At 40.0% G+C, this 25,642-nt stretch overlaps 1 protein-coding gene across 1 annotated transcript in view; it reads left to right on the plus strand.

The window, feature by feature from the left end:
- LOC127635208 (phosphatidylinositol 3,4,5-trisphosphate-dependent Rac exchanger 2 protein-like) overlaps window positions 1-25,642 on the plus strand; it is a 155,810-nt gene that overhangs the window by 87,070 nt on the left and 43,098 nt on the right. The window contains exons 25-30 of the mRNA XM_052115078.1: window positions 1,788-1,995; window positions 12,143-12,322; window positions 17,469-17,563; window positions 17,939-18,021; window positions 21,263-21,353; window positions 24,044-24,172. Of these exons, the coding sequence (XP_051971038.1) occupies window positions 1,788-1,995; window positions 12,143-12,322; window positions 17,469-17,563; window positions 17,939-18,021; window positions 21,263-21,353; window positions 24,044-24,172 (786 nt within the window). The remainder of the gene's footprint in view (window positions 1-1,787; window positions 1,996-12,142; window positions 12,323-17,468; window positions 17,564-17,938; window positions 18,022-21,262; window positions 21,354-24,043; window positions 24,173-25,642) is intronic.

Below are 25,642 nucleotides of genomic sequence, written 5' to 3' on the forward strand. Positions count from 1 at the left end.
CGAGCCGCTTGACTCAGTTGAGCTCAAGGCCCTCTCCTTGAAGATGGCCCTGCTGATAGCACTAGCTTCCATCAAGAGGGTTGGGGACCTGCAAGCGTTCTCTGTCAGCGACACTTGCCTGGAGTTCGGTCTGGCAGATACTCACGTCATCCTAAGACCGTGACCGGGCTACGTGACCAAGGTTCCTACAACCTCCTTCAAAGACCAGGTTGTGAACCTGTAAGCAAGCTGCCCCAGGAGGAGGCAGACCCAGCCTTTGTCGCTGTGTCCGGTATGTGTTTTGCGTATCTTTTTGGACCACATGCAGATGTTTAGATGTCTGCTTCGGCGGACGGTGAAAAGGGAACGCTGTCTCCAAACTGAGGCTGCCCGCTAGGTCGGCAACGCTATTTCCTTGGCCTTCTAGACTCCCTTGCGGGTTCGAGCACACTTGACGAGAAGTGTGGCATCCTCGTGGGCACTGGCCAATGGCACCTCCATACGCAAACATCTGCAGAGCAGTGGGCTGGGCAACACTCAATGCCTTTGCAAGATTCTACAATCTCAGGGTTGAGCCAGTCTCGTACCATGTTTTGTCAGGTCCGAGCCGGTAAAACTCGGTAATACGGAACCACCAAACAGCTGTTCCGCTTGCACTTAGCGCCCTTCACCAAAGTGATCCTGTGCGTGCTCTCTCCCAGGTTAGCCACTAAGCTCTTGCTTCCTGGATAGTCTTCCTCACTAGCCTTCTGGCCTGCGAATTCAGCAGAGGAATTTGCAACCAGACCCACTACAAGTCTCAAGTGCGCTGTACTGGGGTAGGGCTCCACAGGCCTAATTCCCTCTTCATGCAACTCCCTGTGATGTATTTTCCGTGGTAAGGTCCCCCTGTCGGCAGACCCGCGTCTCCCTTGGCCTGTCCCTCTGCCCTCGGTCGCTGGGTTTGTAGAGCACCTCCCTCACCAGGTAGGACCTGCCACCACGCCACTTCCACGTGTGGCTTGACAACCCATGCGACTTAGTGGCCACATGTTACCTCCCACAAGCATGTGCAGGATGTGGTCTCCGCAGGGTCTTTTCCCCCTGAAAGAGTAGGAACGGGTAAGATCATCTTCCCTGACACATTTCATAGCGTTAAAATAGCCCCAGCCGCTTTATGCTCTATGACGAGAAACATAGAGAGAGAAAAGGCTGTGGCTCGCTGGCATGCTCCCATGATAGTCATGTCGCCTGTTCCCCCCTTAGGGGTGCTCGGAACCTAAGGTCTGTATATGACAACTTTTTTGGGGGGCGTTGGGGAGGGTTACGTGCGGCCGATACAGTTGCTTTTAGCACGCAGTAGCTTGCTTGCACCTGTGTCAGCAGTTCACATAACTAGTGCATGCCGTTTTTAAATGGGACCCCTTGTGTCACTACATTCGACACAACGTTGAGTGAGTGACAGAAGGGGAACTTCATGGTTACTATACGAGACGTTGTGTCCCCCTTGCCATGACACCAAACCTACCACTGTAAACGGACGTACCTAATTCTCGGCTCCTCAGTGCAAAAACCTGACTGACAGAGGCATGCCCTCTTCCCTTTATACCCGTTTGTCTGGGGGCGGCACATGCGCATTTTGTCTGCCAATTTCTCATTGGCCTTTTCTCAAGTTCAGAGGTATGCGAGGCTCTCAAGAAAGACCACTTGTGTCACTACATTCGACACATGTCTCGTTCCCTCCATCAGGGAACGGAGGTTACAATAGTAACCATGACGATTTTTATTCATGTGTGTTTCCCTCCAACTTGGCTGGCTTTTGTTATCAGGTAAGCTGAATCCCATGGTTTATGTCCAGCATAGTATTACCAGCATGGCTGCCCCATCAGGACACAGTCTGAGCAGGGCAGAAGGTCACGGTCTGCGTTTCCTGCTACGGGAAGACGATCTGCTCATCCTGGATGCCTACAACAAACTTCTTACCAAACTCACCACTGTCGTCAAAGAGATGGAGTGCTACGCCTCCCAGATTCATGAGTGAGTCTGACATAATTATTTGATCATATTTTCTTGTCCTGAATGACTTTTTTCAGAAAATGTTCTGATAATTTATAAAACACAAGATGTGTATGACTTTTTTCTTCTGCAGAACACAAATATTTTTATAATAATATTTCAGCTCTCACATCAATCTCCACTTTCACATACTTTCACATATGCCACCTACTGGCAGGAAGGACAATTTATATTTAAAAAAAGTACTTAAATGTTGATCTGTTTCTCACCAACACCTATCATATTGCTTCTGAAGACATGGATTTAACAACTGGAGTCTGGATTGCTTTTAGGATGCCTTTATGTGCTTTTTGGATCTTCAAAGTTCTGGCCACCATTCACTTGCATTTAAGGACCTATAGAGCTGAAATATTATTCTAAAAATCTTTGTTTGTGTTCTGCAGAAGAAAGAAGGTCATCAACATCTGGGATGGCTTAAAGGTGAATGAATGGGTGAACTATCCCTTCATGATCCCTTATGGATTTTATTCCTTGTGTGTTTCATCATGAGATCATGATTACATTTTTTAATGATAAATGTTTCTTGCTGATCATCTTATATGGGATGCAGTTTTAGAAAAGTACAGCATCTGTCAACAATTAGAACTTAAACTGCCAGCAATGCTAGCCCTGAAGTGAATAAAAATCTTTTTAAAGCACAAAAAAGTTGTGCTGTATGACTGATCTTTTTTGCTTCAAGATGACTCAACAACTCAAAAATCGAATGCAAAATGAAATTAATAGAAATTCATTACCTTTGATGAGAAGATCATCACATTGCTTCATTTACCTTTTTATTGACTGCTTAAATATAAACTCATTAACAGAATGTTTCTCTTGATGGTAATAACTAAAATAAAATAAATTAATTGCTTCAAAAAACCTGCTTTTGCAGTTAAAGTGGTTATATCACAAAATATTTAATTTACTTTATCTTTTAAAATAAAAGAGTTTGATTTATTATATAAACTTACTAAAACTTTCAGAACTCAAAACTTTGTTCCCTGTCCAAAAACACCATTTATTGAAACTAAGCTGCTGAAACCACTCATTCTAAATTAAATGAGCTAAATTAACAACATCTATTCATCATTTACACCAGCTACTCTTTTTAGAAGGATGGAGATCACCAAATATGCTGAATTTGACACCAAAACATAGCCCATGTCTTTAAGGCACAGCTGCAAAAAACAAACAAACAATAAACACAGGCTATTTAAAGGTTCAATGTGTAAGGGTCTGGGGATGGAAAATACAGTAGTTATGAAAAACGAAATTATGACCTTTTATGGTACACAAAAACATATCTAACAATATAAGTAGATGATACATTGGAAAACAATAGAAAAAATATGTATGAATCGTTTAAGCACTTTCTTTGTACTTTTTAGCAGATCTTTGCTCAGTTTAGCATTTGCTACTTCTCAGTTGAACATTTTAAAGGCATTGGCATGTTTTGCAACTATTTTAAACCCCTCTTGATGGCAAATGGTTTTCAAAAGTGTGATTTTTATTCATATGTTTTGAAATCAGATCACGTAAAAAAAGTGTTCCTGGACGTGACAATTCTTAAAACTGCATGAGTCTGTGTGGAATGGTATTATCCCAGCAATCTTGTAATTTTTGTGAATTTCACAAGACCTAGCATCTGGAATCTACATTTAATTCTCTTAAGTTCTAATAACGGTTATTTCTCTAACATCTGTTTTATTTCTCTAGCATGTGTGTGTGTGTGGGGGGGGGATTAGCATGTGTGTGTGGGGTGTATCTGAGTTTCTTTCTTCATCAAAACATAATTTAAGATTTTTAGGATTTAATTTCAGGCCTTCTCCTTTAAACAATGCAAGTGAATATACGGTCCAAAATGCATATTTAGGGTGAATCAAAATAATCTACACGACTCCAGATGACAAATAAAGTTCTTCTGAATGCAAAGGATTGATTATTTTTAGAAACAAAACAATACTTTTATACTTTTTATCTACAAATGTTTGCTTCCGGACATCTCTGTGATGTTCACTCATGAGAGGGATGATGTAAGCTCGTTGGTAAGGTTACACGTCACGTGGAGGAGTACAAGTTTCTATTTGTATAAGTGTATTGTTCAAAATGGTCATTTGGCATGTGTATGAACCTTCAGAAATCCCAAAGAAAATATAAGAAAAATATAAACTTTTCATCGATTGCATATACATGATCATGAGCGATTGAAGCTCTGGCTTATTGTGCTGAACCTGGATATCAGTACACCCCTACATCTCAAATATTGGAGGGTGTGCAGTGAACATTTTACCCCTGAGGATTTCAGACCATCGAAAGAAACAAAGGGTCGATATCTGAATTCATCATCTGTGCCCGTACTGTTTTTCCAGCAAACTCATGTGAAATCTTTGTCATTGGTATTCCTCCCTTGGGCTCTGCACCTCCCTCAGCGCTCCTTTCCTCATCACCCAATTTCTAATTCACCACACCTGCACTCAATTCACTCGCCCATCACTGCCTGCATAAATAAGTTTGTGAAGCTTCTCTTCTGTGTGATATTACCTGTACCATTGATCTCACTGTGTAAACACTGTAAATCCTGTGAATCTCAGTAAATGCTCTCGCACTTGGTTTCACTTTCACTTTACGTTCAATTCTGACAGTAATATAGCCTATATATTTCTGCTAAAGTAAAGCACAAGTAGATAACACAACGGCATTGCTCTGAAATAAAGGATAATAATTATTATTATTGGGAAATTATAATTTTTTAAATTTTTTATTGTTTTGAAATAGTTTTGGACTGTTTTGGTTTGTGAATGGCACTTGGTCTGTGGTCTGCCTCCTCCACGTGATGCGTGACCTTACAAACAAGCTTATGTCATCCCTCTCTTGAGCGCACATCACAGAGATGTACGGAAGTGAACATTTGTAGTCAAATAGCATATATGTATTTTGTTTCTAAAAATAATCAATTGTTTGGGTTCAGAAGAGCTTGTAATGTGGATTATTTTGATGCACCCTAAATATACATTTTGGACCATCACAAAATGGAGTACATTCACTTGCATTGTTTAAAGGAGGAGGCCGGAAATTAATTTAAAAAAATCTTAAATTCTGTTTTGACGAAGAAAGAAACTCAGAAATATCTTGGATGTCCTGAAGGTGAATTATTCCTTTAAACAGAAACGGGTTGGGTTACTGCCTGTTTGAGCTGAGTTGTTGATGGCTTTATTTTCTGGAAGCACATTAACACCTTGAAGGAAATGGGACACTCTGAGGTTGGCCCTAGTATTTAAAAATGGAAAACTGCAAAAAAAAAAGAGAAAGAATTGCCACATGAGCACAGAACACAAGATGCACAATATTATCGCTCAGACTGAGTGTCGCTCTGACTGAGTAAATTGCAGTGTGGCACAACTGACAAACAAAACCACCCATAATTTTTTCTCATAGACAGCGATAAGATTAAAGGGATAGTTCATCCAAAAATGAAAATTCAAACATCATTTATTCAGCCTATTGCCATTCCAGATGTGATTGACTTTCTTTCTTCTGCTGAACACAAACAATGATTTTTAGAAGTCCTGGGATTTGTATATCAGCTCTGTAGGTCAATACAAAGCAATGAATGGTGACCAGGACAAGCCGTGATATTATTTCTGAAGTGATCTTTTTGAATTATTAACAGAAGCTTGGACGAATCATTTGTTTTGAACCAGATTCTGATCCGGAGCGTAAGAAAGTAGTTCCATATCGCACTCTTGCTCCTGTGATATTACTTTAATGTACACTTACTGTATGACAACAATAGTTTAATTTGTGTATGCGCTTATTTATACTAAGGATTTTTAAGAGAAACATCTGAGACAAGTACTTGATATTGTACTTATGTGAAACATAACAGAGAACTCAGTTAAGTCTTGTGAGCTAAGAACCTCTGAACGATGGAACTTTTTTCTGGGTACATTACATTCTCTTCCAATTCTCATCATACCCCTTTTAAATAAATAATGCATCCATTATCTGTAACAGCCTCTGAATTTGCATCATTAGATTGACATCACACAGTTAGATCCTTGGTGGACATGATGGAAATTACAGCTCGTCTTGATCTGTGGAGGGGGTGGCACCTTTCACTGCTGTTGACATATGCTTGTCACTACCAATTGCTGGCTGAAGGTCTGCGAGTGTACTTATTGGCAGGGAGGTCCTTGATCTGGTGGGGAGATAATGACCTTCCTCACAGCCCTGGGCAGGAGAGAGTGCAGTAATGGCTGCCTGGAGGCGTTTGTCAGACAGCCATCCCTATCATGCAGCAATAATGGGGCAAATAGCAGCAGAGTAGCTCATTGGAGCCACCCCCGGAAGCCTCTGACTCTGCTTTAGATTAACAAGTACAATGATCTCTGCTGTTGGAAATAACAGATCTAAGATCTGAAGTGGCCTATGTCAGTTTTTCAGGTAAATGCTCCATTGAGTTTGAAATCAACAAAACCTACCTCCCTACCCTATATCTCAAACCTAAACATGCCCGATAGCATAAAAAAAAGCAAATGAGACATAAACAGTGCAATTTCTAAAGTAACCATTTAATTTGTGGTGCTTTTATGACACTTGGCTCACATGTCACCTGCTCTTCAGAACTTGTACTCTAGTCCTACTTGTTGCAAGTGCAATGCTCCATCACCTGAGCTATACCATATAATTTGTTTATGCTTGAATAAGCTTGCAAATGTAGTTGGTTATGCAATGCAACTGTTAAAAATGTGTCATCTTACAAGTCATGAGCTGTGGTGGAGTGTTTTTATGTAATTTAATGTAGCATTGTGTGAGGAACAGGGCTAAAATTAAGTGTTTATTAACTGATAATCAGCCATTTACTGGTGATTTATGTGAAAGTGAATAAGGCTGTGTTTACACTGTCACAAAAAATTAGATTTTTTTTCTCACATCTGAAACAGATCGGATATTGTTGTATATGTGTAAATGAAAGAATCCGCACAAGATTGGATTTATTCACATACAATCTGTGTCACTTTCAAATGTGGTTTTAAATCAATTCAAGTCAAGTCAAGTCAAGTCAATTTTATTTGTATAGTGCCTTTCACAACACACATTGTTTCAAAGCAGCTTTACAGAAGATCAGGCATTAACAGACAATAAAACTGTAATGTCTATAATGTCGATGAATCATCATTGTGTAATCAGATAAAATATGATCGTTAATCGTGTTTAAAAATAAGTAATTAAATAATAATTGTATTTAGAACCCCAGTGAGCAAGATGAAAGCAACTGTGGCAAGGAACACAAAACTCCATAAGATGTTGGTTAATGGAGAAAAATAACCTTAGGAGAAACCAGACTCACTGTGGGGGCCAGTTCCCCTCTGGCTAACATCATGAATATAATGTAAATATTACTTATGTATTGTGCAAGTCATGGTTTAAAATGATTACACAAAGTAAGTTTTAAGGATCAGTGTTTAAACAAAGATTTCTGTAAGATTATTGACTAATGTCTTTGAAGTCCATCCTGGATTAACTGCAGAAGTTCATATAGGTGCAATTGTCCTTGTTAATTGGCTGATGAAGGGTTTTGTTGGCAATTGTTAGTCTATGTATTCCATTTCAAGATCGTAGTCCATCAAAAGACTGAGGTGATGCAGGCAGAGATCAGTGATGTGAAACGCAGTTCAACCTGGCCGGTAATTTTGGTGAGGTTCGGTGTGGTCCATCTTAAATCCAAGGTTCAGGCAATGGCTTATGAAGTATCCCATGTCTTATGGTTGGAGTTGGCATCAGTTCATCCTCTGAAGTCCATCATAATAGACTGAAAAGATGTTTGGCTATCACCGGCTGCATTTAGCCGTCATCACTCAGAGACACGCAGCAGTGGAGTCCAACAGGAAGCAGGAATGGAGCTGGATCCAGCCGGTTCTGGTGACCTCAGGATAGGAGTCCCGAGGTTGAGACAGGGAAACAAATAGAATAATATTAGCATAGATTACATTCAATTTACTGCAGAGTTATAGATCATGATCAATGTTACTGGTTTCTGGTTCCGGCACACCTAACTAAATCAGCCTAATTGTGGGTTGGAGGATAAATTAGGTGTATGCCTGGCTAAATAGAAGAGTCTTTAGTCTAGACATAAACTGAGAGAGTGTGTCTGCATCTCGAACAGTGTTAGGGAGACTTTTCCATAGTTTAGGAGCCAAATATGAAAAGGATCTACCTCCTTTTGTATATTTTGATATTCTAGGAACTATTAACAGGCCAGAATTTTGCGATCGTAATGAACGTGATGGAATATAGCGTGGTAGAAGATCACTTAAGTACTGCGGAGCTAGACTATTCAAAGCTTTGTACGTAGTTAACAGAATCTTAAAATTTATACGGAATTTAACAGGTAGCCAATGTAACGATGATAAAATGGGACTAATATGATCATATTTCTTGGTTCTCGTTAGCACCCTGGCACTCTAAATCAGATGCATATCCGATATCTGGACGTCTGACCTATGTCTTAACACGTATATCCAATTCCCATTGGGAGTGATATAAGGGATAGCTTTTAACGCTGTGTCCTTTTCAAGCAGATGTGGCTGTAGGCGCTCACACAAAAACTCAATGCTTCTCTTGTTGAGGTGGAAATTTTGTTTTTGTGTGAAGGTCGTTTCGTCTGAAAACTGTTTGCAAGAGTAATGTTGTCTATGAGAATGCTGCACACGATCTCTGATCATCTCAAGAGGTGCTGTGAGTTTTCACTTGGTTTATATCCACGCGGTTGGCATGCGTTGTGAACGCAACTCTGCAGGTTCAGTATTATATATCTTTGTTTTAAAGAAACAAAAACAAATGTGATTAAATCATAAATACAAGACACTTTCATCTTGAACCTAAAATTGAGTTTTCTTTTCTTTTGGCAGCATTATCTGTATTACCAAAACTTAAAACTTTAAACACTAATTCGATAAGAACAAATATTTGGCAGCATTATTTTGTGAACACAAGGGAATTGAATAATAGGCTTATTTATTTGTATTATTATTACTTTACATTTATGATTGTCTTTAGTTCTTAATTTGTAGGCTATAAGTAATTGTCCACCTGTTGTCGTTGACGGATGCTTTTACATTTACATTTATTCATTTGGCAGACGCTTTTATCCAAAGCGACTTACAAAAGAGGAAGAACATCAGCGAATCATCTTAAGGAGACAGTGGTACAAAAAGTGCCATATTACAAAGTTTCACTATCATCAGAATAGTATACAAAACAGATTTAAGTGCAACAAGAAATGTAAATAATAATTTTCTTTTTTTTTTTTTTTTTTTTTAGTGACCGGTTACGTGCTTTTGGAAAAGATGTGTTTTTAGCCGTTTTTTGAAGATAGAGAGTAAGTTAGCTTCCCGGATTGAGTTGGGAAGGTCATTCCACCACCGTGGTATGATGAAACTGAAAGTCCGGGAAAGTGTTTTGGTGCATCTTTGTTTTGGTACGACAAGGCGACGTTCCTTAGCCGACCGCAGGCTTTTATGTTTAAATAAGATTTTTTAATCACTTCGTTATTTTAATACTTTTTGGTTTCATTTAAAGTGCAATTTGAATTTAGAAATGTCTTTTGTGTATGTTTTGTTTTTGTTTGTATTTTTTTTGTGTAAATGAATGAAAGCAAAATCAATAATGCAAAAAAATGTTCCGAAGTAAATATCCACTTCATTCAGCTTTGTTTTTGTTCTCTGTATTCTAAAGCATACAAATGGAGCTTTTGTTCGATTTGTTGTGCCGTCAATTTTTTTTTTTCTTTTTTTTTTTGCACATGAACATGTTTGGTCTGAAGAGCCCATAAATAATTTTGAAACTTAAACCAAACCTGGTGTACATTTGCATTTTCAGTGAATAACAAGGTCCATTTCATCCTGTTCATCAATAAAAGTTATTTACATTAGTGTGTTATCTTACTAGCTTTATACTGTACAGATGTTTCAAATTTATCTTGTCAAATGTTTCAGATATCTGTCATATCTGAAAAAGTGTGATTTGACCAGTGAAGTCAGAACTTCATTACAGTTGAAAGTGCAGCTGTATGATGTTAGCTCAATGTAAAGCACAGCTGAAGAGCCCCATGTGTTACATGAAAGCTGTCATCCGAACCAAGATCCTCCCCCGCAGAGCTTCACCATTGTTCCTTTCCTCCACCTTTTCTCACTTTGATGCTTTGTGCCCCCTGAGGCCCCACATTGTGTGCACTTCCATATAAAGCTGTAGCCAATAGCAGCGCTGTGTGCTCTTTTCCATGGCGACAGAATGACACTTGATGTTGGAGATCTGTCTGTTTGCTGGAAGAGGGACATGTTTCTTGCACCGTAGAGCTGGAGAACTAGGGCATTTCTTGTGGCCACTGAGCATTCTCACAAGGGCGGTGTCGTTGGATACGTTCCTACATTTCTCACTTGGAGAATTGGTTTGGGTCAGAATTATGAATTCGTTGAGGTTTACTTTATTGTTAGGATGAGAATTAAAGTTAGGGCTTGCATTTATAATGAGAACATATTCCATGAATGTATAGCATCTATGGCATGTTTATAGTGTCCCCTTTCATTATAAGAACCTAGAGGGGGTTGTGTGAAACTCAACAAGGCTTGACATGTTAGTGCGCTCATGTGTGGAGAGACTGGGCCTCAAAACTAAACCAGTGAATTATTGAAAATATGGCTTAAATGTCCCCATGTGTGAGAAAATGTTGCACGCTAGCCAGTTCCAAACACAGAGGCTTGTTAAAAGTTTTCTTTGCTGTCTCTGAGATAGGAACCAATTTCATGTCGAGTTGGGATTGTTGACACAGCTGTATATGCATGTTTTGAAGTTATTCAGTTTGTGAGTACCTCCAACTTCCTCAAGTTGTTGTGAGGAAGCCAAACACAAACAAGTCTTGATGTGCTGGGCCGGTCCTCCCGAAACATGTCTTTCTAAACTTTACAATGCTAGACGTATTAGATTTGAGATGTGGCAGTGTGTTTTGTCTGTTGGAGACATAGGGTCATTATGTGAGGTTTCTTTTCCACTGATTATCTGAGTCAACGTCTATTTCTGGATTAATTCTTATTAATGTGTAATTAGTTTTACGCAGCCAGACTTTTGAATTTTCTAGCACAGAATCACCCACTTAGACCATAAAGAGCTGTCTGACAGATATGTGAAGTGACCAATCACAGTTAACTTGTATTATGGTAAATTTATATAGCGCTTTTTTATTAACCTTAGAGGTTACCAAAGCGGTTTGGTGGAACTCGGGGTTCAGTGTCTTGCCCAAGGACACTTCGGCATGTGGAGCCATGTGGGCCGGGATTCGCAACCCTGCGATTGGTTGCCAACCCGCTCTACCATCTGAGCCACAGCCGCCCTTATGTGATGGTAAGGGTAAGGTGGTAAGGGGTGGGTAAACCTGAAATCGAAACTCTTAGATATCTTTTAACAATGTGATGCCATGAATGACAAACTTTATTAAATCGAGCAACTAGTTTGTCCTCGAAACGCACAATGTAACAGGACTTTGCATTTTTTTACTGATGAGAAAATTAAGTAGAAATTACAAAAATTATTGTTATAGGTAATATGGATGAAAAGAAAAATGCTCTTAAAACAGAATGCTGAATTTTTTTTAACCAATAAGATTGGTTAAAACGGCCAGTCTGCCGTTGTTCCAACAAAGAGATAGTCCCGCCCCCAACTCACGCCATTTATTGAGTCAGTGTCATTGTGTTTGAATAGATGGGTCACATTTTCATAGTACCACAGAGACAAATTGTTTACAGTTCTCGTGGAAATTAACCTATGAATGACTTGCTTATACAGGGCTCAATGCTAAGGATTGTTTCTACTGGACCGGTTAGGCCAGTGCCTCAGATTTTACTGGCCCTGACAAAATTTTCACTGGCCCCAACACAAAAAGGACAAATAGCTGTTTTTACCATCATGGCTTTAAAAAATATGGCCGTAGATAAATATTTTTTACAAAGCGATCATCTGTGTTCCGCAACTGTTTTCAGGTCCTTGAATAACATATAACGTGTGTTTGTGGTTAACCCCACTCTGTTTCTCCCTGTCTCTTTCTATATCTCTCTCTGTGACTTTCTCACAGTTTACTCTCATCCATCACACATCCCACTGGCTCTGAAGGGAAACCCACAGAGAGCTACATCTCAGCTGAGAGTGAGAGCGAAAGAACTGAACGCAATGGCAAGAAAGTGTGTTTCAATGTGGTCGGAGATGAGCAAGAGGACTCGGGTCATGACACCATCAGCAATAGGGACTCCTACAGGTATAAGAGAATCTTCTAATACCACATAACCTGCTGAAAACACCAGCTTAGACCATCTTGAATTTCCATGCTGATCCAGGCTGGTTTATGCTGGTAAGGGCTGGTTTGGTGGTGGTCAGCATCACCATGCCAAATTGTTTGTGTACCTTCGGATAATTTGTTTTCTTGTTTTTGTCTTCAAAACGAAATTTAATTAAACCGTTCATTTATCACATTTCCGTTATCTCCATTTATCACATCACAACAATTTATGATGTATCTGCTCGTTTTTCAACTTAAAAATAAATTTTCACTGATTGGTCTACGCGCACCAACATCTGTTCTTCCTCAGCCCCGTTCATAGAAAATAAGAGTTCACCAAGTTCAAGTTTGCAGATGGCCTTAGCAGATAGATTCTAATAATTTTAATGCAGAACATAAATATTTCTTAGAAAAACTTCTGCCTACTGCATGTTTATTGCAATCTTATCAAGCAATGGACACCTGGGAATGACAACATATATAAAGGACACAATTGGACCATGGGATTTTTAAGGATAGGGGCTCAGCCCTTATTGTTCATGTATTTTTTATTTTATTTTATTCTCTCTTTCGATTACTTTCTTTCGTAGTTACACCTTTTGCCTTTGTTAATTTAAAGTTAACTGTCGGTGCTCTAGTTGTGCACAGTTCTTTATTTAACACCTATCCAAGGTCCACTCGCCATTCCATTGAATTAATGTAATAAAATGCAACCAAACGCGCCCTATTCCTAAATTAACTTTCGCTAACATGCAGTTGCATTTTGCATGGTTTATATAAAAAAATATTTAAAAACAATTATTAGAACTACCTATCTGAACCTGAAAACGGCCCCCTTACACTCAAAAGCATGAACCCCTAGTGTAATTTAATTTAGACAATTGATCATCTGAGTAATTGATAATCTGTTTTATTAAACTTTTTTGTATCAAAAAGGTAAATGTAATACCCCAAATGTGTATTTAAAGTGTTGCCCATTCAACCTGTTCTTAGATCATTGCATTGCCGGTAGGCTACATCAAGCCAAAAATCTAAGGAACTCACATGGGTTATAGGCCTAATGTTAATAAAGCCGGCTATTATAATGGGGTAATAATATTAAAAACCATCATCAAATTGTGGCTAGAAGAGCCTTGCTAATGTAGGCCTATAACACATATATTATTTAATTCTCATTAAGTTTTAAACACACTGTCCATATATAATATTTTATTATGTAATAGTTGAATGCATATAGTGATATAACATCTTGTCTGTATGCAGATCATATAGCCCAGATGTTAAAGAGAGGCAACTGCGTAATAGATGGGATTAGAAAGGGTGTCATTTTATTCAATCAGTTCATGGTTTGTTGTTGTATACTACAAATAAAATTAAAACTATTTGTAGCCATTATAAATGTAGGGTTCATTCTGTTCTGTTTAACACATAGCCTACTGTATTTGAACATACATTTACACCCCCACCGATATATCACTTTTAAAAAGGTATAATGATAGGCTACACATGTCGGGCAAAATAAAGTCCTTTCTGACTGTAGCCATGGCAACCTGCACACTTGAAACTGCAACGCATTGAATGAAAAAAAAAAAGCTTAAGCTGCATGGTGATTTAGTGCTCGCCATGTCCCATGTGAAAGGTTTTTATTCTGAAGAAAAGTAATGAGGAAGGACAGATGACATTTCAGGTTTAACCAATCAGTAGAAATGGACGTGTTGCGTCCATCCACTTGTACAAATAAAATAATACGATTTAAGCACTTGAATGATAAAACTAGAAATCGAGATTAATTCCTGTTTTTATATTTCTTATATGAAATGAAAAAATGAAAAATGACGTGTTTTCTAAATTTTTATATTTTCCTTCTAGATCAAAAATTAGTACAGGGGCGGTTTATTGGTTATTCCTTTTTGAAAACAAAAACGAGAAAACAAATTATTCGAAGATACACAGAACCTAAATGTATACAGTATTTAAGTTAAGTAAAAGCACATTGGTACACCTAATATGTCTTTATTGTTTGTCATGTTGGTAGAAGGATAAAGCAAATAGGTCTTATTAATTCATACCATCTTCTCATATTCGAAGTGCTCACTTTTGACTTATTCAACAGTAGGCTATATACATTTATTATTTAAAAGCTTTTTTATAAAAAATAAACAAATAGCTTTTAGAATTAATATGCCTGTATGTTCTTGTTATGGACAACATAAATTAACTTACGAATTGAAAAATTAGCTCTAAATAATTTATATTTCCATATTTGTCAGTCACTCGAAGTTGTGTTGATGTAGTGACACTAGGGGTCGCTCTTGGGAGCCCCAAACACCTCTGATCTTTTAGAAAAGACCAATGGGTATTGGTGAGTGGAATTTGCATTCCACTCCCCGGGGAAATATGGGTATAAAAGGAGTTGGCTCTCAACCACTCATTCAGATTTTTTCTTCGGAGCCGAGCAGTTGACACGTTGGACTCGACTGGGCTACCACCTTCGGGTGCGTTTGCCCAGTCTGAGGCAGACTCTGAGCTGCCGGCTATGCTTGCCCGGGCGGCCCCGAGGTTCGGCTGGAGTTGAACCCTCCACCCTGCCCTGAACCCTCCCGGCTTGACGATTGGTTCCTGGGCTAAGAGCGCCGCTCACGGCCGCACCCTGCCCGGTCCCATTCTTCCTGGAGGTGCACAAGGAACTCACCTTTTACTGCCAGGACCCGATCTCTGAGCTCCTCTGCTCTCACTACCCTTGATGGTGTGACGTCCAGGGAATACACGGCGGTTGCAATGCACCTGTGCCACAGGGAGTTCGGAGGCATGGCTAGCGCTCTCCAACCCGTCACGATGGCTGACCAGGACCATCCGACTCGGCTATGCAATTCATTTTGCCATGGAACGCCATTGCCCTGTGTGCGGAGATGGCTACCATTCTGCAGAAGGACACAATAGAGCCTGTCCCTCCAGCCGAGATGAAGAAAGGGTTCTACAGCCCCTATTTCATCGTGCCAAAGAAAGGTGGTGTGTTGCGGCCAATTTTGGACCTGCGAGTACTGAACCGGGCCTTGCACAGACTCCCGTTCAAGAAGCTGATGCAGAAACGCATTTTGGCGTGCGTCTGGCATCAAGATTGTTTTACGGCCATAGACCTGAAGGACGCGTACATCCATGTCTCGGTTTTACCTTGGTACAGGCCCTTTCTGCGGTTCTCTCTCTGTGTCTTTCTCACAGTTTACTCTCATCCATCACACATCCCACTCCCCTTCGGTCTGTCCCGGTCACCTCGTATCTTCACGAAAGTTGTAGCCCTTGCTCCGTTAAGGGATGTGGACATTCACATCCTCAATTCGGGTCGATGCTTTCCTTTCTGCAGGAGAGGCTAGAGGGGTGGCTGTCCCCCTCCACCTTAAAGGTGTTTGTGGCCACTATAGCGGCGTACCAAGACGCAATAGATGGTAAGCCCCTCGGGAAGCATGACCTGATCATCAGAAGAGGAGGCTGAATCGTCCCAGGCCACACCTCATTCCCTCGTGGGATCTCTACGTGGTCCTGCAGGGCCTGCAGAGAGCCCGTTTGAGCCCCTATAGTCAGTTAAGTTAAGGGCACTCTCATTGAAGCCTGCCCTCCAGACTGTGCTCACGTCTATCTAGAGGGTTGTGGACCTGCAGGGGTACTCTGTCAGCGACACCTGTCTGAGTTTTGGTCCGGCATACTCTCACGTGATCCTGAGACCTGTCCGGGCCATGTGCCCAAGGTTCCCACGACCCCATTTAGGGATTAGGTGGTGAACCTGAAAGCGCTGCCCCAGGAGGAGGCAGACCCAGCCTTGTCGTTGCTGTCCGGTGCATGCTTTGCGCATCTACTTGGATCGCACACAGAGCTTTAGACTCTCTGAGCAGCTCTTCGTCTGCTTCGGAGGACAGCGGAAAGGGAGGACTGTCTACAAACAGAGGATCGCCCACTGGGTCATTGACGCAATCGCTTTGGCATACCAGGCCCAGGACGTGCCGTCCCCCTTGGTGCTTCGAGCACACTCCCGCTGGAGCAGGAATCTGTAGAACAGCAGGCTGGGCAACACCCAATACCAATGCAAGATTCAACAATCTCCGGGTTGAGCCCGTTTCGTCCTGTGTGGTTTCAGGTACGAACAGGGAAGTATGCGGGGCAACTGGCCGGGTGTACCGCTTGCGCTCAGCGCCTTTCCCCTCCTGCTCATGCCCCAGCCGATTTCGCGAGACTGTGGACCCTGGATTTCCTTCCTCCTTAGACCTGTGGCAGGTGAATTCGGTAGAGAAATTCTATGCTGGCCCAGTACATGAGCTAGTAGGCCCTGTACTGGGGTAGGAGCTCCACATGCATTGGTTGCCCATGAGTAACCCTGTGTGATGTATCTTCTTGGTTACTGATGTAACCTCCATTCCCTGATGGAGGGAACGAGACGTTGTGTCCCTCTTGCCACAACACTGAACTACCCGCTGAAACGGGCCCTGTCTCGGCTCCTCAGCACAAAACCTGAAGAGTGGTTGTGAGCCAGCTCCTTATAAACCCGTATGTCCAGGGGAGTGGCATGCAAATTCTTCCTGGAATTTTCTCAAAGATCAGAGGGGTTTGGGGCTCCCAAGAGCGACCCCTAGTGTCACTACATCGACACAACGTCTTGTTCCCTCCATCAGGGAATAGTACGACAGTAACCAAGATGATTTTTCTCTCGGAGCAGCAGTTGTTTCTTCTTGCTGTGTAAATGTCTTTAAATTCTTCATATTTTTATAATGATCTTCTGTGCTGTGTAAATGTGTTAAAATACTTCATATTTTACATAATGATCTCTTGATCTTCAGAAGCAAATATCATTGACTTAAAGGGATAGTTCACCCAAAAATGAAACATTCCTTTTAAGGAAACTTCATTTAAGGAGTGTTAATGTTGCAATTATAACAGAGGTCACAAAATAAGTTCTCAAGAATTTGCTGTGATGTTAAAAGACATTTTAAGTTTCAAACCTCATTAAAACTCTATCAAATTACTTAGGAATGTTATTTAATATGTGATGTGGCTTTAGCACGATTAAGGTCCTGACAAGTACTGATAATCGGATAATTTGTTAGTAACACATGAATGTTTGGCTGATTGCTTCCAGTGATTGTAACAGCAACAGGAACTCAATAGCTTCCTTCACCAGCATCTGCAGCAGTCACTGCAGCTCCTATGTACACAGTGATGAGATGGACTCAGGTAACACAACCAGACATCTTACACACAGCTTCCACAAAAGCACTATTGTGATATCACTCCCCTTATTAATGCTTCAAAATATGAAGGAATTTCCATTACTTGAATCAAATTTGGCGAGCTTGAATATGGCTTTCAAATCAATTATTCTTATCTCTTTGCACTGCACATCAAGCACACATTTTCCACTTAGTCAGACAGTCAGACAATACCTGGCAAAACACAGTCCCTGCCAAACTGTTGGCCATTTGATGCTAACTACTGAACAGATGGAGGAAGAGAGGAGAGGCTTGTTCATTGCTGTTACTACATCTATGTCAAATCATCTAATGAACACCACTTCACCCTCTCTCTCCACACACACACACACATGCATAGGAGATGAGATGCCAGCCAGCGTGTGGATATCTCATGACAAACAGAAGAGGCTGCATGGGTTCCTGGAGCATCTGTTTAGTGAGGTGTGTGTGTTTGCAGAAAGATCCAAAAAACTCAAATAACCACAAGATTGTAATGTAGAATATTTATTCCTATATAAAAAAAATAATAATTTCTTTGCAGTTTCATTATTCAGATTTACCAAATCTTTCAACATTTCATAATTCAGATTATTTTATTATCTTCTATTATCTCTTTTATTTCTACCTTTTTTCTGCCATTATTATTTATTCTTTCCAGTTCACTTGTATCATACATATTTGTTTAGTAAAAATATTCCATGAAATGTCTCAGTTAATATGATGTTATCATAAATGTATAAAAATTATAGAGGCAAAACTTAATGTCACTGATAAACACCTGTCTTGTGGTTAGAGAGTAGATAATCTCTCATGTGACATTTAAGATCTTAGATAGCTTTTGATTCATTTCAGTTTGCTGAATGAGTGCTCTGCACTGGCGACAGTTGTTGGAATAGTTAAAAACTCTTGACATGCCATTGCAGTGTTTGGGAAAGCAGATTTCATGGACTCTATTTTTGTTCACAACATACAATGGCCATCTTGCCCAATTTTCGTGAGAGAGTTAAGTGCAATTTTCCTGCCAGGGCAAAGCGTAAGTGGGCATAGGTGGGAGTGTTTGTGGTAACCGTGCGTATGCGCACACACTGTGGGTGTTTTTTATGTTACGAAGTGGCGCAATTTGCTATTTTCCTGAGTAATAGGTCTTTGCGTTAAGACGTTTAAAAAGCAGGTTGTTTTCAGTTCAAAGCCAAACTCAATTCCTGCATTTGCAGTTTGGATTTTCCTCCAGCAGGTGGTAATAAAGTTCATGTCCAAACTCTAAAAATACAGCGGAACATTAAATTATGTCCCTGATAATCAAAATTGTAGCCGTCTCATGAAACACAAATTTATGAGATTTCTGTTAAACTATGTATAAGTCATGGTTTATGTTTCTATTTTTATGTATATATATTTTTTTTAATTTTTTTTGTGTTGCAGTAAATACATTTTATTGTTCAAAATCAAAATTGACCATTATAAGTGAAGTGTATGACGATACAATCAATGTTAATACTAGCCATGATTTGTGTGTCAGTAGATGAAAATTATTAATAATAATTACATTCCTGATAATTTAATGGAGCATACATCCAAATCCTGATGAGAATCACATTTTCTAAGCATATAATAGGCGTAAAAAGTGCGTGCATATTTCTATTATTGTAATTAATAGCATTCCATTTACACTAGCAAATTCTTATGAATTTTGTCTTTGTTTATATCGCTGGTGCTTTAGGGAATGGACTATATAATAGGATGCAGATAATAACTGGAGAAGAGCCTCAGAATTACCCAGACCATTAACACATTGCGTGCGATTTTTCCAAACCCACTTGCACCTAGACTTAGCGCATACTCAGGGGCGCCTGCAGCAGTACGGACGTACACACTGTGCGTACCATGAGCACTCCAACTGACCTGAGTAATATTTACTCTCAGAATATATAATCAATCCTAAAATGTGTCCCGCATATCTGTTGGCTGTTTAAAAGAACTAGCAATGCCCAATTTGTGAATGGATTACTCCTTTGAGTCAGTTCTTTTCAGTGAATTGGCCAAACAGGCTTGCAAAACAGTCTGAATCGCTTCGTGATTTGGCATCTGCTCGTGCTGTTTTTCAATAGTTTTCCATATAAACATTCCATATAAACATTCGCTAGATACAGTGTCACAGTGTTTTTAGCATCTCACGGCGAGCGCTGCATTTTTAAACACTGCGTAATGTTTAAAAGAACTTGATCAACTGATTAAAGCACGTCTTGAGACACCTGCGTTCTGCTCTATTTGTTGTTGTGCTTTTAGCTTTTTTAGTGCAAAAACCGGAAGAAATGCTTTAGCCAATAGTTACACGAATGGTACTCATACTCAAGAAAATAAAACAAATGCTTATCTCAAAGTCACCAGAATTGAACGCTTTGGTGTTGTTTTAAAATTGTAATCCTGCATGCGCCCCTGTGCATACTTGCATGAAAATACCAAAACTTCATGGCCATGTCCATTGACTTTGCACTAATGACTTATGGCAAAGCCCTGCACTTAGCGCTAGTGCTCTTAAAATATGGTCCCTTGTATTTGTTGACCAAATACTGCAGTGTTTTATATGGGGTAATGAATACTTTTGCCAACAAATGAGACAGAAACTTCAATTCACTTTCCAGGTCTTCTCCTTTAAGGTCTCCAACAAATTGTGCAAATTTGTCACAGGCTTCTTATATTATGCCATCTCCAATTTTTATGTACATGTTTCATCAACTGATTTTGGCATTCGGTTTTTAAACCAGGAACCGTAGACTTGTTTTCAGACATTTGCTTTGCAGCAGGTTCCCTCAAACTTTGGCCCGGCCCCGAGTGCAATCACAACTTTAGTACCCCCATTACACGGGCTCTACTCTTATGTCATTTAAATTATATTTATAGTTTAATTTTAGTTTATTTTTATTAATTATTTTCAATAGACAAATGCAGAATTAAATTGAAAAAAAAAAAAGAAAACATCAGTTTATTAAATTATCCACATGGTGGTTTGCTTTTTGTTTTTCCTATTTTCCACCCACTTTAAACAAGACTTTTCTTGACATTTGAACTCTTTGACACCTTACAAAAACAGGCTAAAGCCCCTCACACAACTGACCACTTCTGTGGACTTTTTCCCCTGGGAGGAGTGTGTTCTTTTCCAGACTGTTTTTCCAGTAAACTGGAGAATGTGCAGCTCACTGCGTTCCTCTCTAGACTGCTGGTGGTTTATAGCATGCAGGTTTCCGGGGGTGCAACACTTCCAGTTCACGTGCAACACAAATGTTTGCTGGCTGACAGGGTGGGAGTTTTAGGGGTTTTATATGGGCAGACTGGTTAGTCACAATGTAAAAGCCTGCACCAAAGGGATTGTTTTGAATCTTGGCCGCCTTGTAGAGAGCACAAAGACAGATTTTGTCCAGATTTTTTGGAGTCATTTTGCTTAGTCAGCTAAATTAATTATATAGATTCTCACCTCCTGCTTGAAAATCCCCTAGCTCTAACTAGCCGAAACTGTTTTGTTGGTCTCAGCTGGTCACCCAGTCTATTTAGACTGGGCTACCGGTTGGGTTTAATGGGGGTTTTGGGCACTTTTCATCTGGTCTGGCTGGGAGACTGGCTAAGACCAGCAAACTATTTTAATTTCCTCCATTATTTTGACATTGAGCACTGGTTTCATTTGCAGGTGGAGTCCATCATCAGTTTGTTGAAAGGACCAACTGTGGCTCGGGCCTTTGAGCAGACAAAGTGCTTCATGCCGGGACGAGGACTTCAAGGTAACAAGAGATGTTCTCTGTTAATTAAATAAAATGTTTTTTTTATCAGGAACTAAATTCCTGTTGGACTGGGCTTATACATACAATAGGCCTGAGACAAAATTCACCAAACTGACTTACCTGGCTGTGTGTATTTTGTTATCAGATTCATAAGTCATTCTTTTTATATTGTGCTTCACTGAAAGTGCATTAATTGTGCTGAAATTAATAAACCATACATGTTTATGAGGTCACGTTCTCAAATTCTCAAAAGATCTCCAGGGAACTATATTGTTCGACAATCGATTTTCAAACTTCTTCCGGCACTGCCACTCTGAAACATCTCCTTGGCTACATATGCATACATAGCAAAGTTTTTGAGTCTCTCAAAAGACCCAAATGACAGTGGAGTCACAACTGTAGTTAGCCGCAGTATGAACATAACCCTTGTGAAGTGAGTTACGTGTGTTTGCATGTGTTTGTTTGTGCGAAAGAGAGCGAAAAAGGGTATGGTTAGAGGAAAAAGTCTGTGTGGCACATTTGCTCCATGTACAGGAGTGACATAAATCTGGGCCTGTGTTTTTCATTTAAAGGGTAGTTGGGATAAGGAAGTGGGGCTGAAGGAGGGGGTTTCCTCTTTGATGCTTTGTCCTTTATGGCAAATCATCCTAATCAAATCTGTACACTTCCTTTTATCGGAACAGATAAATTACACTGGACTACTAGAGATAGTCTAGGACACTTCCTCTGTCTTATTCAAGGACACTAGGGCAATAGATTTCTAGAGATTGTCTAGGTCATTTCCTCTGTCTGATTCTAGATTTTGTACATACATAAATTCCAAATGCCATTTTTGCATCCTTGAACAGCACATAAGGAAGGAGATGCTATTCATTGGGCCATTCTGAAAGGGAGCAGAATCCTTATAGATTCCTTTCAGGAAGAGCCCTCCCTCAAGGCTGTTAGCTATTTGTTAGCTATATACTGTATGTACATTGTATATAAACTCAAAAAAAGAAATGTCCTCTCACTTTCAAATGCTTTTATTTTCAGCAAACTTAACATGTTTAATGTTTGTATGAACATAAAAAGATTCAACAACTAAGACATAAGCGGAACAAGTTTCACAGACATGTGACTAACAGAAATGGAATAATGTGTCCCTGAACAAACTGGAGGTCAGAAGTAACAGTCAGTATCTGGTGCGGCCACCAGCTGCATTAAGTACTGCAGTGCATCTCCTCCTCATGGACTGTAACCGATTTTCCCAGACATTTCTGGGGGTATGGCCCTAGCCCTCACCCTCCGATCCAACAGGTCCCAGATGTGCTCAATGGGATTGAGATACATCTTCGCTGGCCATGGCAGAACACTGACATTCCTGTCTTGCAGGAAATCATGCACATAATGAGCAGGATGAATGGTGGCATTGTCATGCTGGAGGGTCATGTCAGGATGAGCCTGCAGGAAGGGTACCACATGAGGGAGGAGGATATCTTCTCTGTAAAGCACAGCATTTTGCCTGAAATGACAACAAGCTCAGTCCGATGATGGATCATGACGGACCATCCAACTCCAAATTGATCCAGCTCCAGAGTAGAGGCCTCGGTGTAACGCTCATTCCTTTGAACATAAATGCAAATCCGACCATCACCCCTTGTGAGACAAAACTGTAACTCGTCAGTTAAGAGCATTTTTTGCCAGTCCTGTCTGGTCCAGTGAAGGTGGGTTTGTGCCCATAGGCAATGTTGTTGCCTGTGATGTCTGGTAAGGACCTGCCTTACAACGGGCCTACAAGCCCTCAGTCCAGCCTCTCTCAGCCCATTGCGGACAGTCTGAGCACTGATGGAGGGATTGTGCGTTCCTGGTGCAACTCGGGCAGTTGTTGTTGCCATCCTGTACCTGTTTCGCAAGTGTGATATTTGGATGTACCAATCCTGTTCAGGTGTGTTACACATGGTCTGCCACTGTGAGGACAATCAGCTGTCCTTCCTGTCTCCCTGTAGTGCTGTCTCACAGTGTGGACATTGCAATTTAATGCCCTGGAAACATCTGCAGTCCTCATGCCTCCATGCAGCATAGCTAAGGCACATTCACGCAGATGAACAGGGACACTGGCCATCTTCCTTTTGGTGTTTTTCAGAATCAGTAGAAAGGTCTCTTTATTGTCTGAAGTTTTTATAACTGTGACCTTAATTGCCTGTAAGCTGTTAGTGTCTTAATGACACTTCCACAGGTGCATGTTCATTAATTGTTTATGGTTCATTGAACAAGCATGGAAAACATTGTTTAAACCCTTTACAATAAAGATCTGTAAAGTTATTTTGATTTTTACAAAATGATCTTTAAAATACAATGTCCTGAAAAAGGATTATTTGTTTTTATGAGTTTTTATGATTATTTGTATATGAGTTTATATGAAAACTCTAATTACCAGGTATAAAATCAAAGTGGCTGGTAAAATTGGGCATCACCCACCACTATGGCTGCTGGGCACGTGTCAGTAACTTGTGTGATTGTTAATGATAAAACTGTGAACATGCTTCTCTGTGTTCAGCAGAAGTGAGAAAGTCATACTGGGTTGGAACAATATTTTAGTCAGTAAATGATGGGTAATTTTTGGGTCAACTATTACTTTAATGTACACAGTCTGCTTTTTTGTATGATCGCTGCTGTGCATGTTTGACGGTTCTGTGATTGTTTTTGGACAGAATTCCACCAGGACATGGAGCCCAAACTCAACTGCACCAAGAAACTGCGGCTTCATGTCAAGCAGGATCCATGGAACCTACCCTGCAGCATCCAGGCTCTCACACACACCATCGCCAAGTTTGCAGAAGGTCAGTCTTTCCAACACTGACATGCACAAAAACACACACACATGAGCCTGGCCAAAACCAACCACTCTTGAGCAGCTCTTGCTAGGGCTAGCAGTTTCAGCAGGAGAGGTTGGAGGGAATTATTCAAGCGCATAGCACTAAATTTGAGTTTATGGAGGAGGGAGAGTGAATATTTGGCTTGAAATCCCAGGTCAGTTGTCAGCAAGGGGTGAACAAGCACTCTACTGCTTTTTAGCTCCCCTATGCTGCTGTATGTGTGTGTGTGTGTGTGTGTGTGTAGGTGCCAAACCTGATGAATTTGCAGGAAACATTAGCAAATGAACATTTTAGTCTTGTCTGGTGTGTTTACAAGACTCTTTATTCATCCTTTTTAATATCTGAAAAGGGAAACAAAAATATTTAGTAGAGCTAAAATAATTTTAGGAATAGCAGCACCACACTTAAAGGGACAGTTCACCCAAAAATGAACATTCTTTTATCATTGACTTCCCCTCATGTCAGTGAAGCCACTATTCACTTGCAATGTATGGAAAAGAGCAGCTAAATATCTAATTTGTTTTTCCACACAAATAATAAAGTCACACAGTTTGAAATGACTTGAGGGTGAGTAGATATTGAAAGAATTTTCATTTGTGGCTGAACAATTCCTAACTTGAGGAGACCGAAGACCGAATTAAGACCGAATTAAGGGTTAATTCACTGCAAGTTGCACCACTTTTGTGCAAGTATTTCAGCAAAAAAAACAAAACCCTGCATCTTATTCCCTCACCACCTGCAATCCAGTTTAACCTGCTGCATTGTTTGCAAATACACAAAGCTTTCAAATATATGAGTAAATTCAGAGTAATTTGCATGTAAAATTGTCCTTCATTAAAACTTTCAAAGTCTCATAATTTAAACTCAAAGCTTTAAATGTGTATGTTAGTGAATTCCAATCATTCCTAAATATGGGGCATGTGCACGTTCATTCACAGTTATCATAATCCACGGCAATGAAAATTGGAAGGCATCAGACATGCTAGTAAATGGTAATAGGGATATGCAGAACTGAAATTTTTTTAAAATTCAATTGCATTCACATCACAAAATTTTGATTTAGCAAACACGCTGGTGTGGTCACAAAGTTAGTGAGGAACTTATGGTCATCACATGTTTTTGGTGTCAACAGAGATTCTTTTCTGATTAAAACAGTCCAAGAGGTCAATAAAATTAGTTTGATATGAAGCTTTAGTGTAAACAATGTTAAGTTCACACTGGTAGAAGACTGTCTACCTGTTATGTATACCCTGTCTTGTTCCACTGCTGCCCTTTTGTTTACCATTTTTGTCACTTTTGTACTCCTTAGTTTTCACTTTTGTCCCTTTTGTAGCTCCACAGTCTTGTTTTCCCTCGTGTTCACTGTTCATTGTTTTCACCTGCCCTTGTTAATTTGCCTTTGGTTTCTGTTAATCTCCTTGTTATCTTGTTTGA

Source organism: Xyrauchen texanus, chromosome 42 (assembly GCF_025860055.1).
Source record: "Xyrauchen texanus isolate HMW12.3.18 chromosome 42, RBS_HiC_50CHRs, whole genome shotgun sequence".
NCBI lineage: Eukaryota > Metazoa > Chordata > Actinopteri > Cypriniformes > Catostomidae > Xyrauchen > Xyrauchen texanus.